This window comes from Pelobates fuscus, chromosome 9 (genome assembly GCF_036172605.1).
Source record: "Pelobates fuscus isolate aPelFus1 chromosome 9, aPelFus1.pri, whole genome shotgun sequence".
Classification (NCBI taxonomy): domain Eukaryota; kingdom Metazoa; phylum Chordata; class Amphibia; order Anura; family Pelobatidae; genus Pelobates; species Pelobates fuscus.
The window spans coordinates 105347513-105365443 of NC_086325.1; the positions used below are offsets into that span (position 1 = coordinate 105347513).

Consider the following 17931-nt stretch of genomic DNA (forward strand, 5'->3'; position numbering starts at 1 on the left):
AGGTTTCCTTACTGTAGCAAACTAGAAATTCCTTACTTGCTCTGTGCCTGCCAGAATCCATGCTTAGCCATGCACACAGGAGCTTGGCAATGGAAATGCATGCTTCAGATAAAGGAATGCATGTTTAATCCAGCTGATAGGCAGTGACTTATGAATGTGGTGTTTGGTATCGGGATTTCAACTTCAGTGTCTGAAATTATTATAAGCAAGAGAATGTAATCCATCCGCAGCCCTTAATGCTGTATTTTTTGTGACACACTATATGATTAATGGTCTGAAGACTTGTGCTGAACACAGTCCTACAGACTATTCCCGAATCACCAAATGTCCAGAGATGCTGTATTTTATGTGTTTAAAATAATCATTGCCTAGTACATACTATGGAGATTTGCAGAGGGGGAGTCTGTGCCATGTTGGTAAAAATGCAGAATACTATGAGAGCACAAAAAAACAAAAAAAAAAGGTGGTCTCTTGGACATTGCCAGTATTCAGAGGGCCAAATCCCAGATTCATTTGCTATTATAAATAGGTATCGAAACAAGAACTTGAACTCCATTAAGGAGAACACAAGGGAGCTTCTGATATGTACAGAGCAGCAAACTGCCAGATTGATAGAATCGACAACATTAAAGGAAGAAACTCTAGTGGACGGACAACTGGTGACTGGTTAAGGATACATATTATTACATAAAGATTAAAGGACATCTATCCTCAAATTTTAACTTTCCATTTTTTTAAAAAAGTGTATTACTTTTAACAGGAATGTTAGGTAGAGCAGCAGTTAGTCTGACCTAACAGCTTCTCAGCCAGATAAAAAGTAAAATGTTCTACAAATAAAGAATTAAAAAATAAAAGAATATATATTATTTAAAGGGAAACTATAATCACCAAAACAACTTTGGCATAATAAAGCTTTTTAGTGTTTTAGTGTATAGATCATGCTCCTGCATTATCACTGCACAATATTCTCCAATTAGGAGTTAATTTACTTTGTTTATGCAGCCCTAGGCACACCTCCCTTAATGTTTCTTACACAGCCTTCGTAAACACTTCCTGTAAAGAGTAATCTAATGTTTACACTTCCTGCATTGCAAATTCTGTTTAATTTAGAATTACTATCTCCTGCTGTGATAATAGCTTTCTACGCCCTGCAGGAGCTTCCTGCATGTAATTAAAGTTCAATTTACAATGCAGGAGATAAACACTTTCAAAGTAGTTTACATTTGATTGAAAATGAAACCATTTTGTTTTCATGTAGGCTGTGTCAGTTAAAGCCAGGGGAGGTGTGACTCTGGCTGCATAAATAGAAACAAAGTGATTTAACTCTTAAGTGGCAGATAACTAAGGAGTGAGACTGCAGATGCATGGTCTATACACTAAAACTGTTTCATCAAGCTAAAGTTGTTTTTGTGACTATAGTGCCCCTTTAAAAACAATATAATTTTTAAATGTAATAAGCTTTTCAAAAGTGAGAAATAAAAGTTTGATGACAGTTGTCCTCTAGGTTTAAAATCTGTTAGGTGGGGATTCTGAGAGTTCGAGAAAGTTTATGTTCGTGCAATGGATGGAACAGATGAAAATGGCAACTATGAGAGGATAACACATGTTTTGTTAGTGGCTGCACTGCTGGAGGGCCAGCATCACAGGAGTAGAAAACCCTATGCATGCCATGCAGGGCAGGCTACTCCAGCAGTGACACACACATCACAGCAGCATGGAATAAAGAGAATTGGAGCCCTGTGCATGACAGGGAGCATTCCTTTATCGTACCTTCATAGTCAGAACGACCTGTTGGGAAGACACCAGTAGCAGACAGGTAGATCAGGAGGGCGCTGTTTGCAGGCAGCTCCTATATTAAGGAGAATAAATGTGTCACAACAGTCATCGTAAAACTATCACTTCCACGTACTGCTACTCTTGCAGTGACAATCTTCAGGTGCTTTGCATTTGCTGTAGAATAAAAAAAACTTAACTGTTCCCTACAACATGTAATTACTCCATAACTCAGGAGTTTGAAGTATTTGACACGTAATTTTTCCGCAGTGTAAGGAAAAACTTTGATATTGTTTAAAAATGAATGCAGATCAACGACAGAAAAGTCTAGATGGAGTTTGTGAAACTGCAAAGGTCAATGAAATGAGCACTGCAATGTGGGACTCATGGGTTTTCAACTCTAATTTATCATTGAAAACTAATGAATCTTGACATGGCTTGCTGTTCAGATCTTTCCCTCGATCAGATTTATCGCTCAAATATGTTTCACATATACATTATTGAAAAAAATTATATAAATATTAATGAGCCACTAAACTGTAAAAATAAAATGTATATTAAAAAAAAAAAAAAATACATCTTTAATATTTAAGATACACGAGTTTTCATCCAGCACACAGGTAATCAGTGTCATTGCTCATACAATGAGACTCCCAACTTTCTATGTCCACTGCTGACTGGAAGTGAACCTGTGGAATTATCAACACTGGGGCAGTGAGTCTGTTGGCAATTTGGTCGTCTTCCAGTCTGCGGGTCCCATTCATGTAAAAAGCAACTTTCATTTATGAATTTCAAGCTGCTTTCTTTAAATGCTAAAGACCTCTTACAAACCATTACAAGGAATATACCTATTGCTACTTGAGGTGTTATGGTGTAACCAACACGGCCACTCTCAAATTTGCAGCAAAAAATAGAAGTACAGAGGTCAATGGCTTTATTTGTACATTTAAAAAAAAAATTTTTTTTGCAATGCATTACTACTACAAAGTACAACTCAAACCTTCCAATCTGGAGCATCTTTTCAAATGCTCACTTTGTTGTTATGATCTACATGCATTTTTGGCTGTTCTTCTAAAATAATGCATAAGCATCAGACATTAACAGCATCAGAGCTGTACCCTTTCAGTAATTATCTTGCTTATGCATTGCACTAGTTTGCTCCGGGGAACAGGGAAAGGAATGTGATTACACGGGTTGGACACATCCATGGAGTAAAAATAACATCCCTTCTTAAATTTTTACACCACTTACTATGCCGACAGCAATTTGCATGCTAGTCCAGGAATAGCATGTGCCTGTTGGGGTTCAAAGATGGGTGACTATAGAATCAGATCTTATAGGTCCAGGTCTAATTCAATTTCTTATAGGAGACAGATACATACACAAATTTGTTTTATATAAATTGTAGGTGTATGTAAGCACATAAACGATTAGATGAATGTGAAAATTACCTTTTGATTACCAAAACCTATGTAAGAACACTCAGAACCAACAATTGCCTGAATCATTACACAATAGATATGATTATTTATGACATCTGATCCATAAAGGTACTGACCTTGAAAGATGCTGCTAGGAAGGTGTACAGTTGACTAAACGTTGGCTTGTACAGGAGATACTTATGCGGGTTCTCCCTTTTTGTCGGCTTCTCCCCTGGGTCCTAGAAAATGGCCGATCTTTCAGTTGGTAACAATGCCATATTTATAGTGTGCATTAAACTAAGTTACAATATATTCTGGGCATTTATAGATACTTGGATATGTTTTCAATACATGACTCAAAGTGTAGCTTAAAATATGGCAGAAACAGCATATACACATAAAAAAGATGTAGAACTATTTTGATCTATGAAACATACATTTATGTGGCTTTGTTCTTTGGAATAGAACAAACCCACATAAATGTAAAACACAGCATCTAAATGCATACTCATCCCTAATCAAATATACAGTTGCAAGAAAAAGTATGTGAACTCTTTGGAATAATATGGATTTCTGCACAAATTGGTCATAAAATGTGATCTGATCATCATCTAAGTCACAACAATAGACAATCACAGTCTGCTTAAACTAATAACACATAAAGAATGAAATGTTGCCATGTTTTTATTGAACACACCATGTAAACATTCACAGTGCAGGTGGAAAAAGTATGTGAATCCTTGGATTTAATAACTGGTTGAACCTCCTTTGGCAGCAATAACTTCAACCAAACGTTTCCTGTAGTTGCAGATCAGACGTGCACAACGCTCAGGAGTAATTCTTGACCATTCCTCTTTACAGAACTATTTCAGTTCAGCAATATTCTTGGGATGTCTGGTGTGAATCGCTTTCTTGAGGTCATGCCACAGCATCTCAATCGGGTTGAGGTCAGGACTCTGACTGGGCCACTTCAGAAGGCGTATTTTCTTCTTTTTAAGCCATTCTGTTGTTGATTTACTTCTATGCTTTGGGTCATTGTCCTGTTGCAACACCCATCTTCTGTTGAGCTTCAGCTGGTAGACAGATGCCTTAAGTTCTCCTGCAAAATGTCTTGATAAACTTGGGAATTCATTTTTCCTTCGATGATAGCAATCCATCCAGCCCCTGACGCAGCAAAGCAGCCCCAAACCATGATGCCCCCACCACCATACTTCACAGTTGGGATGAGGTTTTGATGGTGTGCGGTGCCTCTTTTTCGCCACACATAGTGTTGTGTGTTTCTTCCAAACAACTCAACTTTGGTTTCATCTGTCCACAGAATATTTTGCCAGGACTGCTGTGAAACATCCAGGTGCTCTTGTGCAAACTGTAAACGTGCAGCAATGTTTTGTTTGGACAGCAGTGGCTTCCTCTGTGGTATCCTCCCATGAAATCCATTCTTGTTTAGTGTTTTACGTATTGTAGATTCGCTAACAGGGATGTTAGCATTTGCCAGTGACTTTTGTAAGTCTTTAGCTGACACTCTAGGATTCTTCTTAGAATCACCTCATTGAGCAGTCTGCGCTGAGCTCTTGCAGTCATCTTTACAAGACGGTCACTCCTAGGGAGAGTAGCAGCAGTGCTGAACTTTCTCCATTTATAGACAATTTGTCTTACCGTGGACTGATGAACAGCAAGGCTTTTGGAGATACTTTTATAACCCTTTCCAGCTTTATGCAAGTCAATAATTCTTAATCGTAGGTCTTCTGAGAGCTCTTTTGTGCGAGGCATCATTCATATCAGGCAATGCTTCTTGTGAAACGCAAACCCAGAACTGATGTGTTTTTTATAGGGCAGGGCAGCTGTAACCAACATCTCCAATCTCATCTCATTGATTGGACTCTAGTTGGCTGACATCTCACTCCAATTAGCTCTTGGAGATGTCATTAGTCTAGGGGTTCACAAACTTTTTCCACCTGCACTGTGAATGTTTACATGGGGTGTTCAATAAAACATGGCAACATTTCATTCTTTGTGTGTTATTAGTTTAAGCAGACTGTGATTGTCTATCGTTGTGACTTAGATGATGATCAGATCACATTTTATGACCAATTTGTGCAGAAATCCATATCATTCCAAAGGGTTCACATACTTTTTCTTGCAACTGTACAAAAATCTGAAAAGGGGCAAAGTGAAAAAACAGACAGACAATTAAGGAACTCTGAAGAATAACGGTTTTGTACAAAATAACATTTTTAAAATTTGTATTTATTATTATATTTTTGCTGTGTTTACCAATTCGGTTACTGCTTTTTTTCCAATAGGTTCCTGGATACCCAGCTAGCCTTTAGACTGGCTAAAATGCTCGGGAAATGATGTCCACAAACAAATGCAAGGTCATGGTTAAGCAATCACTGACCCATGTGTACTCAACAAAGACGACAAAACAGACATACACGTTTGTAGATACAGAGACACATATTATTGCAAAACACTATATATCATAAGCATGCACGTGTATCCATAACACATAAATAACAGGCCCAGGGGATAAAAACACGCTTATTGAGCAGGTCAAGTCAGCCTACAGTAAATTCACAATTCCACAGACGGTACTCAGTGCAAATGCTTGAACTCCCAATGAGGCTAACAGCCACAGCACGGCGACAATTACGCTCAACACATGACTGCCTCCGTACCCTCTCCTCTGGCACATTTCCTTCACCCTTCAAACATACAACTTTAACACCGATTCTAAAAAAGCCCTATCTCACTACTGCCATTTGCCTCCAAGATCCTTGAAAGAGTCGTGTATACGAGAATGACAGACTTCCTTTAATCCAACTCTCTTGACCAGATTCAGCCTGGATTCTGAGCTCATCACGATGTCGAAACAGATGTGATCTAAGTATCCAATGATTTAGGGACGGTCGCATGGCCGCGGAGCTCCCAACTGAAATCACCCCAAACTGCTCCTACCAGAAACTAACTGCGACCCGACAGCCCCTCAGTGCGACCCCACGATACACCCGACCACCATGGGTAGAAAAACTAAAAAACAAAAACCTGACAAGCCCAGTCAGGGCATGAACATCGGGGAAATGTGGAAGCAGGCCCACGAGGCAGCAGACGCAACAATGGCGTCCCTACATGGAGGATGCTCTGACTTTTCAGATGGGACATCCGACGAGGGGGAAGGGAACTTCATGCGGACCAGGGTGCCGTCACCGACAGAGAGGTCGCGGCCACCTGCACTAACCCCCACACCGGTGACCATGGAAGCCATCAAGAGAGCTTATGGCCACTCACCACGGGAAAATATCAGTGGATGTGGCCGCGGTCAGGGAGGACCTGAAAGGCCCGTCAACCCGGCTGGGAACCACGGAGAATACCTCCAAAGACCACGCGCGCCAAATCGCAGAGCTGCAAGCGGCTGTCCAAGAGCTAAAACAGCAAGCGACACTCCACGACCAGCAACCGGCCACCCATGAACACCCATCGCAGACTCGGTACCGGAGGCTGAGCTCCCACATTACATCAGGCAGCTGTTAACCTCACACCAAAGGCAGCCAAAACAATCACAATGGACGGGATCTTTCGCCTACCGCGGCCAGCTACAGCACCGCCGGCCGCTACAGGGGCCGTCATCATCCGCTTCCAGAACACAAGGGACAAAAGAGCAGTACTAGAAGCCACCAAGGGTCACTCAACATACACCTTCAAGGAAATAACCTTATCGTTTTATGCGGATCTCTCGAGTGGGACACTGACCTGGAGAAGGTCCCTCCGGCAGTACACCTCCCTCCTACGGCCGCAACAAATCCGGTACCGCTGGGGTGCAGGCCGAGCCTAGATAAATTGAACCTCCCACCGACAGCACTGGACTCCATGGAACAACCGGCAGGACCCACACGCAGCCCAAGATGGAATTTGTGCCACAACATTTTTTCGCAGCACCCTACACGGCAGCCACAGCCTAATTTAGGACTATGAGCCCCAGGACACTCACTGGAACAAGCTCCCTCATTAATGAGGAACCGTGAAGCCGCGACCCAAGGGGTGTGAACTCTTGCTCCTACCGGGAGTGAACAGGTTTATAGTCAGCTCTACGGACATTGATTTAAACGGCACGACATTCACACTTTTCACTCTCATTCCACAATCACCCCGACGTACGGGACACGACCACAAACACACTGACAGAGCCCAGAGCCGCTCGACAATCTACGATCAGCAGTTTCTTTCTCTGGCTCTGCCTCTTCTCCAAAATCCCTCTTTGTTGGTGTTTCCCAAAAATCTGTCCTTGGTCCCCCTACTGTTCTCGATCTATACTACCTCCCTTGGTAAACTTATTAGGTCCTTTGGCTTCCAATATCATTTCTATGCAGATAACATGCTAGTCTATCGGTCCTCTCCGATCTCTCTCCGCCCATCTTGACTCGTGTCTCCGACTGCCTCTCTGCTATTTCCAGCTGGATGGCTCCTCCCTACCTTAACCTCCTAAAACCTAAAGCAGGACTTCTGGTCTTTCCTCATTCAAGTGTTGCTCCTCCCGTGTCTCCCTCCCTTCAAGTCAACGGCACTTCCATCACCTCTACCTCCTAGGCATGCTGCCTAGGTGTTCTCTTTGACTCTTGACCTCTCCTTCACCCCTTCACTCCATAAGTAAACCTGGGTACTTTGCTGTCCTGGGTCTGCCATTTTACCATTGAGCCACAGCAGTTCCTAGTCCTTGGACTTATTATAGTCCTGTTCATCTAGGCTTGCCTGCAGCACTAGGGGCTGGACTAGTCTATGGCTGTGCTTTACCTGAGATTGATCAGTATCAGCTGGGTATATAAACACAGCCTTGCCCTGGAAACTTCATCAAGTCTTTGATCCTGTTGTGTGTGTTCAGTTCCTGTGTTCCAGACCCTTGATATTAATCTGCATATTGACCCCGGCTTATGTCTTTGTTTATCCTGATCTCTGGAATTTTGGCTGGACTACTAAACATTGGGCTTTATAGCAGGTACCAACGTGGTATATATCTGTACATACTATGATTTTGTGGCACTGACCCTAAATGGTTCTATATGCTCGATCTCGAACGAAGAAACTGCTCAATAAGCTTGTTTATATCCCTTGGGTTAGAGATAATTAGCAGTGGGTGGATTAAAACAACATTAATTGTTTGACCTAGACCAACACAAACTAAAATTAATTAAAATGATCACTCTCATGCAAACAATATGTAATCTTGAGTATATATATATATATATATATATATATATATATATATATATATATATATATATATATATATATATATATATATATATATATATATATATATAAAATGTACTCAAAAGTTTTACTACAAGTTTATCAGACAGCCTGCCCTCTCCCCCACTGTAATACACTGCCCCCTCTCCCCAATCTTATACACTGCCCCTTCTCCCTCATCTCTAATTTAATACACTGCCTTCTCTTCCTCCCCAATTTAATACACTGCCCACTTCCTCTCACCACTCTAATACACTGCCCACTTCCTCTGCCAATTTAATACACTGTCCTCCCCCTCCCTTTAACACACTGCCTCCACTTTGTTTCCCACAATTTAATAAACTTCCCCCCTCACTCTAATACACTGTTCCCTTCCCTCCCCCCAATTTAACACACTACACTACAGGAAGGTCCCCCAAGTTCCTTTACCCCTGCCTTAAGACGTCTTCCAGTCCAGCCTTGCAGGATCTTCTCCGCTCAAGCAGGCCACATGCTCCTCTGGCACTGTGAGCAGCAGGGAAGGGGTAGTGGCTGGCCTGCTCTGCACGTAGTCAGTCACCCTGCGCACTGTAGCGTCGCCCCCGGGTATGAATCCCCGTGGTAGGGTCACAGCACAAAGCGGCCCCAGGGGCGGCAGCCTACTGGGACATTTCTCCGTATCCCGGTAGGCGAGTCCAGTCCTGGGCGCAAAGATACCCATTGTGGGCCGCATGTTTGACATACTTGGCCTACAGCAATGCTCTTCACCAGGTCCAATTACATGGGTATCAAATAAATGCTCCATCATTCAAAACAAAATTGAGATTACTTTATTCAGCCACTAAACACAGTGACCTACCAACATTTTGACTTTTTAAGAAGAATGCACAAGGGACAGAAACATTACCAGGCCACCCTAAAATGTTACTAAATAAACACCACTGCAAATCTAGCTTTAAATGGTGTAGCGTTTATTTTACATATAATACATCAATAACAGAATTGGCTGATCACAATATAATAGGCAAGTGTAATGCAAATGGTTCTCTGTCAGTTAGAAATAGTGACGCTGTGTACTTTGCAGTCTGACTAAGTCAGTACTGATTGACTTGATTAAGTGTGAAATGTAAGCTGTACTAACAGTGTCCCATGCCTTTTTCCTTTTTTCCTGTTCTCTCCAGTCTGCATAATGACTAACTACTTTCTGTTAGGGTAGCAAGCCCTTTAGAAAAGGCATTGGCGGGGGATGGGGGGAGAGACGGCCACAAATGGACGCCCTGACCTGGCCTGGCTGGGGCCGCAGGGGGGACGACATCTGGGCGAGCTATGTGAACTGGACAGAGGGCAGAAGGACACAGACACTCCACCATGACCCGACAAGTATCAGACTACACACACATACAGCTGATCAAACTTAGAGGAGGAGACCGGGAGCTTGCATAAGCCCTAAAATACGAGCAACACGAAACCAGGGCACCCCCAGAACAAACAACACCTGACCGACCACCCCACATGGCCACCTAACACACACACCCAGGACCACGAAACATGGCCTGAACCCCAGACGCAGAGATGAAGTTACCCGAACCCCAAACATACGCTACCAACAGGGGGGGAGGCAATGGGAGGGGCACAAGGTTGACGAATGGACGGTACACCGGGGGCACAAATGAACCCACAGAGGAGCCAGCTGCCAACACGGAGGTGGTGACCAGCACCCTCCGAGAACCCGAACCCCATAGTCCACATACTTAGACACCCGCCCCAAAGCCGTGGGGCAAAACTATATAAAAAAAAAAAAAAGGGACCTGGAGGCACCGGGGGGACGTGTGGGATACGGAACAGGGCTACATACACAAAAGGGGTATAAAAAGAATAACGGCAGGCAACAGACCTGCCCGGGACGCTACGAACACCCCTTCACTTAGAAAACACGTAATAGGTAACTCTACCTCAGATAAAGTAGCAAGTGTACCCTGGATGGAGTACCCAGCGAAAATCTATCCAGCCCAGACAATGAGCCGGGAGTACCAGACGGCTATCTACTTTAGACACATTATAACAACATAAGTGACAGTAGATGCTCACACACAATGACCTAACGAGCATATTCCGCACGTCCTAGGACATAACACACCGAAAAGACACACCGAATGTAAGACTACACAACCTAGTGGGGTGTACCAACGACTGTACTGACCCAAACACTACCAGTAGGATGAAATACTGACCCGACGAGTCACACAGCGGGGTAACCCCGATAGCCTAACGAAGGCAAGAGATAGAGGTAGTAAGGCAAGGGTACCCCTCAATGGTGAGAGGTATCTCAGCTCACTAAGAGATACGTATGAGAAGAACGGCCAACTCACACACTTGCTACCTGATTTAGCCACATTTAGACTCAAAGAGTGCCATATTCGTATACAAACATACGAGGAGAACACATGTACTATTGTATAACTTTGTCTATATGTCACTGTGTTTCTTTTGTTATGTTATGAAAAACCAATAAAAACCAACATAAATACAAAAGAAAAGGCATTGACACATATTACGGAGACTAACCTGCAATCCTGGTTTATTCATCTGGGAGGTGAGGTTCATTGGTTCCCTCTCCAGGGCTTGTAACATCCTGAACATATCAATGGTCAGCTCACTAAACTTAACCTAAGAAAGTAAACACAAATAATCAGAAGAACAAGTAAAAATAACAATTAAAAAAAACAGGCATATGCATTCTACTTGACCATAATCATGTTCTCTGCAAGGAATCTTTTTAGCCAGTTTTGAAATATATTCTGGAAAATACATTTATACCAAACATTTTTCAGTTCTTACTGGATTTGACATGTGAAGGTATGAATCTAAATGCTCTCATGGACTAGTCCTATTTTTGATTCTGTACATCCCAAGTACATCCCAAGTTATCCACAACCACTAAATATTGTCATTTACATTTTAGGCCACCAATGATTTTTATTACTGGGTATTCACACACATATTGCTTCATGGATAACTGACCATCCTCATTGCTTGCAAACAGAACCCTTGATTAGAAAGGACAAACTCGTTACCATTGTGGTTATATACAGAGAAAAATACAATATCAGTGATTCATTTCAAAACAATGATTATTCTCCAGTAGTATACATATAACAATCAGCAGTGCATCATTATATATGTAGTTGTTGGAAAGGTAATGTATAATAGACTTATTTCACAGTACTTCTTTAACTAGGTTGCCATTACCTTTCCATTCCCTTCTTAATACAATCTTCCTTGTTCCTTCCCCTTCTTCCAGTCACTCTCCTATTCACCTCTAATCTTTTCTTTGACATTTAAATCTTTTACAACCATACTGGGATTTCCCCTCCCAATATAACAACCCATTTGTTGTCTTTTCTGATCTACTTTACATTAGTGAACTCCGTTTCATGAAGTGCTAACTCTAGCTATTGCACTTTGTAAACTTAAAGGACCACTCTAGGCACCCAGACGACTTCAGCTTAATGAAGTGGTCTGGGTGCCAGGTACCTCTAGGATTAACCCTTTTTTTTATAAACATAGCAGTTTCAGAGAAACTGCTATGTTTATAATGAGGGTTAATCCAGCCTCCAAATCCTCTAGTGGCTGTCTCACTGACAGCCGCTAGAGGCGTTTGCGTGATTCTCACTGTGAAAATCACAGTGAGAGCACGCAAGCGTCCATAGGAAAGCATTGTAAATGCTTTCCTATGCGACCGGCTGAATGCGAGCGCGGCTCCTGCCGCGCATGCGCATTCAGCCGATGACGTCGCGATCAAGATGGAGAGGAGGAGGAAAGCTCCCCGCCCGGCGCTGGAAAAAGAGGTAAGTTTAACCCCTTCCTCTCTCCAGAGCCCGGCGGGAGGGGGTCCCTGAGGGTGGGGGCACCCTCAGGGTACTCTAGTGCCAGGAAAACGAGTATGTTTTCCTGGCACTAGAGTGGTCCTTTAAAATATTTTTCCTTTAAGATTGTTTGATTTTCTTGATAATTTCCTAAAAATAAAAGCATGAATAAAAAAATGTGAATAGTTCTCTTTCCTAGTGTATAACTGCATGCCATTTTGGATTTTACAAAGTGGAAAATTTAACACATCAATGTACCTAGGTGCAAGAAAATCTGCTCAGTGAGTTGGTTAGTGGTTAGAAATTCAGCAGGAGTAGCATTAATATCTTGTTTAAAACTCACAGTAAAGATCATTAAAACGACTTCTATAAAATGTAGTAGTAAGTGTGTAAAAACTAGATATTAGCAAATTATTATTTAAAGGGAAACTCCAGTGCCAGGAAAACGATCCGTTTTCCTGGCACTGGAGGGTCCCTCTCCCTCCCACCCCCCAATCGCTGAAGGGGTGAAAACCCCTTCAGTGACTTACCAGAGGCAGCGACATGTCCCACGTCGCTGCTTCCTCCTCCCCGCCGCTCCTCCTTCTGCTTACGTCGGCCGGTGGGCGAGACTGATCTCGCCCGCCGGCCGAGGAGACCTAATGCGCATGCTCGGCAATGCCGCGCATGCGCATTAGCGCACCCCATAGGAAAGCATTAAAAATTTCAATGCTTCCCTATGGGGAATAGAGCGACGCTGGAGGCCCTCACACAGCGTGAGGACGTCCAGCGACGCTCTAGCACAGAAAACCTGTGCTAGAACCCAGGAAGTGACCTCTAGTGGCTGTCTAATAGACAGCCACTAGAGGAGGAGTTAACCCGGCAAGGTAATTATTGCAGTTTATAAAAAACTGCAATAATTACACTTGCAGGGTTAAGGGTAGTGGGAGTTGGCACCCAGACCACTCCAATGAGCAGAAGTGGTCTGGGTGCCTGGAGTGTCCCTTTAAGTACCCAGCTCAATGCAGAACCCAATAAAACGAAAATCCACCAACTCCTCCCTCTAGAATAATTGGTCAAACAACGTATACATTGCTGCACAAACAGATTATTTAATCTGATATCAAGATAATTGTTTGTAACCTGAGACTGAGCTGAAGCTGGTCTTTCTAAATGCAATGAAAGCGACAGACAACTGTATCAAAACCATACTGTTTATTTTAGTTTCTATATTATTTGGACTATTTACTTCTGCTAGAGAAATTTTGGAAGCTACGGAATAGACAAGAACATTTTAAAGTTGCAAGGTTGATTTGAGATGGTTGTTTAAAAATCCTAACAGACAATTTATATTGCATAATTGTGTCAACATATTCAACCGAGCTGATTAATGGGTGTGATACGTAGCTTTGTAATATGGCTCTGTATGGATTAACAGTGTTACCGAGATAGATTAAAAAGGTAATTAGACTTAATTGTCCCCTAGTTACTGTTAACACATTTTTAACAAATTGGCAAATTCCAGTAGCTCCCTCATTAAAAGTGATTCGAATTTAGACGCGATATTAATTTGTGGCAAATCCCAGCTCATTTCATCCAGTCACCAGCTGAAGTGCCGGAAAAGGGAAGGAGACTGCTGTGACAAAGTACGCATTAAGCAGTTTCATAAGCCTGCACTTAGCGTGTGAGTGGAACAGGTCCTAGAACCAACGAAAGTCTGCAATTCCGCACTACCATTTCTCATGGGCATTATTCTAAATTAAATTAAAGTTACTCTTTGTAAAGGATGTTCCTGAAACATATAGAGAATGTTTCTGCACTGGACCCTTGAGAGCTTGAAGAAAGGGTACAGAAATTAAACAATGCAGAGTAAGAGCTGAGACAAAGCGTTAAGGCAATGGGAGTGACAGAGACGTCAGCTTTAACTATCAACTTTGACATGTCATTATAGACTAGACTCTCAGCACACAGTGTGTACAAACCTAGCTTGGGCATAAAAGTTAGATGGATGATCTCAGCTAGGGATGCAGGGCAGAATAACGTAAATGTAACAGCTTTTTGGATCACCAATTTAGTAGGACAATATAGCATTAGGAATACATGGTTTTATTGAGAATACTACAAAAAAGAAAGAAACACAAACATACCTTTCAAATTTTTGCTGACATTTCAAACTGGACAATCATTCTTACCTGGTTATTACAGTTGCCAATGATAAGAGCATCTGCAAGCATTAGCTGACCAACCACCATGCCTTGCTCCAATGCAGGCCCTGAACTCTCCGCTAGTCTATTGGAAATGATCACTATGGTGTTGTCATCATTTAGAACCATCACTGGGTCTGCCTGCCAACAAAAATGGAGACAGACTTTAATTCCTGAAATGTACTATTTCAATACACTTTGCTTCAAGGTCATCTTGAATCACGTTTCTCTGGGAAAGAAAATGAAGAAGCAAACTGAAATTTATGTGTACTGTAACAAACATGTAATAGAAATAAAGAACTTTCTGTGTGTATTCAAATGAATGCATTAAATGTGAAAAAAAAAAAAATCTAAATGTTGCATCCCAGAGGTGGTGATCTGAAGGACATGAAATACAGGATGGCATCCCACTTATGAGGGGAAAAAACGAGGAGCCCAGGAACTTTCAGAACGTTCATCAAAACCCACAGGCTATAGCTTCATTATTTAGATTTAATGGTAATTAGATGCAAAACTTGAAGAATTGTCTCAGGAGGAAGCAAAAGTTTTCATTTATTCTGACACACTCTTTGAAGTCGGAAAAGATTTTAAAAAGTGTAATTTTAAGACTTAAGCTATGCATTATGGATTATCCAAACTAATCTTCAATATCACACATTCTTCATCTATATTATTATACTCAAGTTTTCTATTACCATAAAGTGACATGCATCACTTCACAATTCTGGCTGAGGGAGGGGCTTGATCGATCTTTCTTTTTTTTGTGTATGTTTCACACACACACACACACACACATACATATATATATATATATATATATAAAACCTTTTGTTCATACATGGACATTAACCCCCAATGCTTCAAAATCCCTGCTCACATAACAGAAACCCAATACATTTAGTGGCCCAACACGGAGCTGTATGCAGTGATCAAAATCAGCTCTGCATGCAACCCTTTTTAATGGGATTTAAATCCCCCGATGCTACAAATTTGTGTGAGCAAGGTTGAATCCATGGGTGATCCATGCATCAATCAATACCTAGGTCTCCCCTCTATCAGCTGTGGCCATGCAGCCCCACGTTGTCCACACTTGCAAATTGTATGCATTTATGGAGTCAAATAAATAGCATGGATTTATATGAATGTTCGGGGTAATTTGAACTGTCAAAATGCTACAATGTCCCAAAATAGTATACAGACCCATCAAATCCTTCTATCAAAGTACTAACTGTAAAAACTGAAATAGTCAGGTCTTTTACATGGTACTGTAACTTAACAAGACAGTGCAAATGCATACATTGGGGGTATTGTTTTACTTTAGAAGAGTTAGTTGAGCATGTGAGGGGGTTGATCATAGTGGTGCATTTCAGATTTATAAAACACACAGGAAAAATGCAATATGTATGTAAATAAAATAATAATAAAAAAAAAAAACCATTTAGATGAACTTAGCCATGGAGGTGGAGACAGGCGTGGGCAACCGATGGCTAGACTGGTGTGGCGTGTGCGAGAAAACGGGAGTAAAAATCACAATTTTAAAGCACAGAAAGTGGAATGGTCATCTAAACAGCCACTTCAGCAATATATGTTAGTAATCCTGACACTATAGTGCTCCTTTAAGGCACAGAATACAATGCACCATAAGAGATACCCTGGAGTGTTCAAGTATGGTAGATTTTTGTGTGCTAATCTGAACAGTCAAATTCCTACAATGCCCAAAATAGAGACTTAGGCCCATCAAATCCATCTATCAAAATTACAAATATGCAACTGCACTAACAATACACACAACCTACCTTGCAGACACACGTTTTACACTATATGCACATATATACATACACACAGGTGTTTAATCACTGATCCAGGTGATTTTTGCTGTATGTGAAAAGAACAAAATTAAAGAATTCAACTCAGCTACTTTTCCAGTGGGTATACATTTCAAATTGCCTGTCAATTCTCCAAAACTCCTAGATTATCGAGTAAACAACTAGGTGTATTTCTATGTGTGTATACTAGGCATCTAAGGAGACCTGGGTCTCGATTGCTGATGACAGTCCCTAACGATCACCTAATTTAATTTAAAAAAAATAAAATAAAAGTTTGAAAAAAAAAAAAACTGATATAAAGAAGAATATAATCCATGTGTATTCACATCATGAGATGTAAAAATTACTCACTAAATTGAAAATAGTCTGGAATTCAAAATCTTAGGTCAAAATAGCCAAATTAAGTCACAGCTGAATTCTGCCAATTCTGCTCTGTGGCCTAAAATGTATTATGCACTTTGAATTAGAGCAATTTACACTATAGTGAGAGTTATTTACTGAAGTGACAATGGTCGGGAATTCAAATTTAAGGACAACATTTCTGAATTGCAATAATATTTCCAAGTCAACTATGCTTCCAGTTTCGCTATTTTGGTCTAAAACTTGACATTAATTGCAGAGAATTCTCATTAATTAATATTCTCACTTATGAATAAACCCAACTGACTAATGTTGTGATAGTTAGTGATTTTTTTTAAAGTATTGACATTATAACGTATATGTTTTTTTAAGGGATTACGTTTGGATGAAAAAGAAGATCAATGTAAAAAAAGAACCAGAAAAGATACAAAAATGAAAGTCAAATGTTGTTGATTCAAACATTTATTCCCCTGAAACAGTTGATAGTTTGTTAGATTTTGAATATAGAACAGGACAGAAACCTCGATGAAAGCAGCCACTTCTTGAAGGACAAGATTCCACTCCAGCTGATCCTCTGTGTTAAAACGATGTGTGTAGTCTTCAATTTCATCTGACAGCTCCTAAGAATGAAGGAGTAAATAAAACTGATGAAGGACGAGCATGATCAATGCTGGGGTGTGAATTTCATTTTATTGCAGACATACAGTGTGAAGCAGTTCAAGGAAGAATCCTGCAATTAACTTGAATACAGTGAGCTCCCTGTACTACTACAACTGTGCATTTCATTGATTATCAAACTATTAACACAAAGTGAGAACAAAGGGGAATTGAGATAAATGAAAATGTTGATGACATCAGCACAATGTGCTTGGTAGAAGAAATTATGGGATTTCTTTATAAAGAGTAATTTGGCACTGGGTTTGTCTGGCTGTGCGGCCCAGTTATCAGCAGCTAAAACTGGAGACATAGCTAATAGCTACTTTTTTCAATATTCTACATAAATCTAAATATTAAAATGTAATACTTGTTACACTAACAACAAATAGTAAATTAAGTGTATTACATTATACAATGTAAGCATACATCATCTAACATATATTAGGATCGACGTAAAGGGGATGTATTGATCACTACATTAAAATAGTGATTGCTTTGCAAAACAAAGCGAGCCCAAACAACTCACTGCAAAACCAATATTAAAAGACTAATGAATATGATAATTTAGGGGGGAGATATAGTAGTAATAAGAAAAGGGCAGTAGGTAAAGAAGCAGTAAATC

The 17931-nt window shown here is 40.9% G+C and overlaps 1 protein-coding gene across 1 annotated transcript in view; it reads right to left on the bottom strand.

Moving 5' to 3' along the window:
* SCAI (suppressor of cancer cell invasion) overlaps positions 1-17931 on the bottom strand; it is a 134243-nt gene that overhangs the window by 18800 nt on the left and 97512 nt on the right. Inside the window, exons 7-11 of the mRNA XM_063432269.1 lie at positions 17174-17272; positions 14455-14607; positions 10983-11084; positions 3332-3433; positions 1771-1849 (exon numbers count right to left, since the gene is read on the bottom strand). Of these exons, the coding sequence (XP_063288339.1) occupies positions 1771-1849; positions 3332-3433; positions 10983-11084; positions 14455-14607; positions 17174-17272 (535 nt within the window). The remainder of the gene's footprint in view (positions 1-1770; positions 1850-3331; positions 3434-10982; positions 11085-14454; positions 14608-17173; positions 17273-17931) is intronic.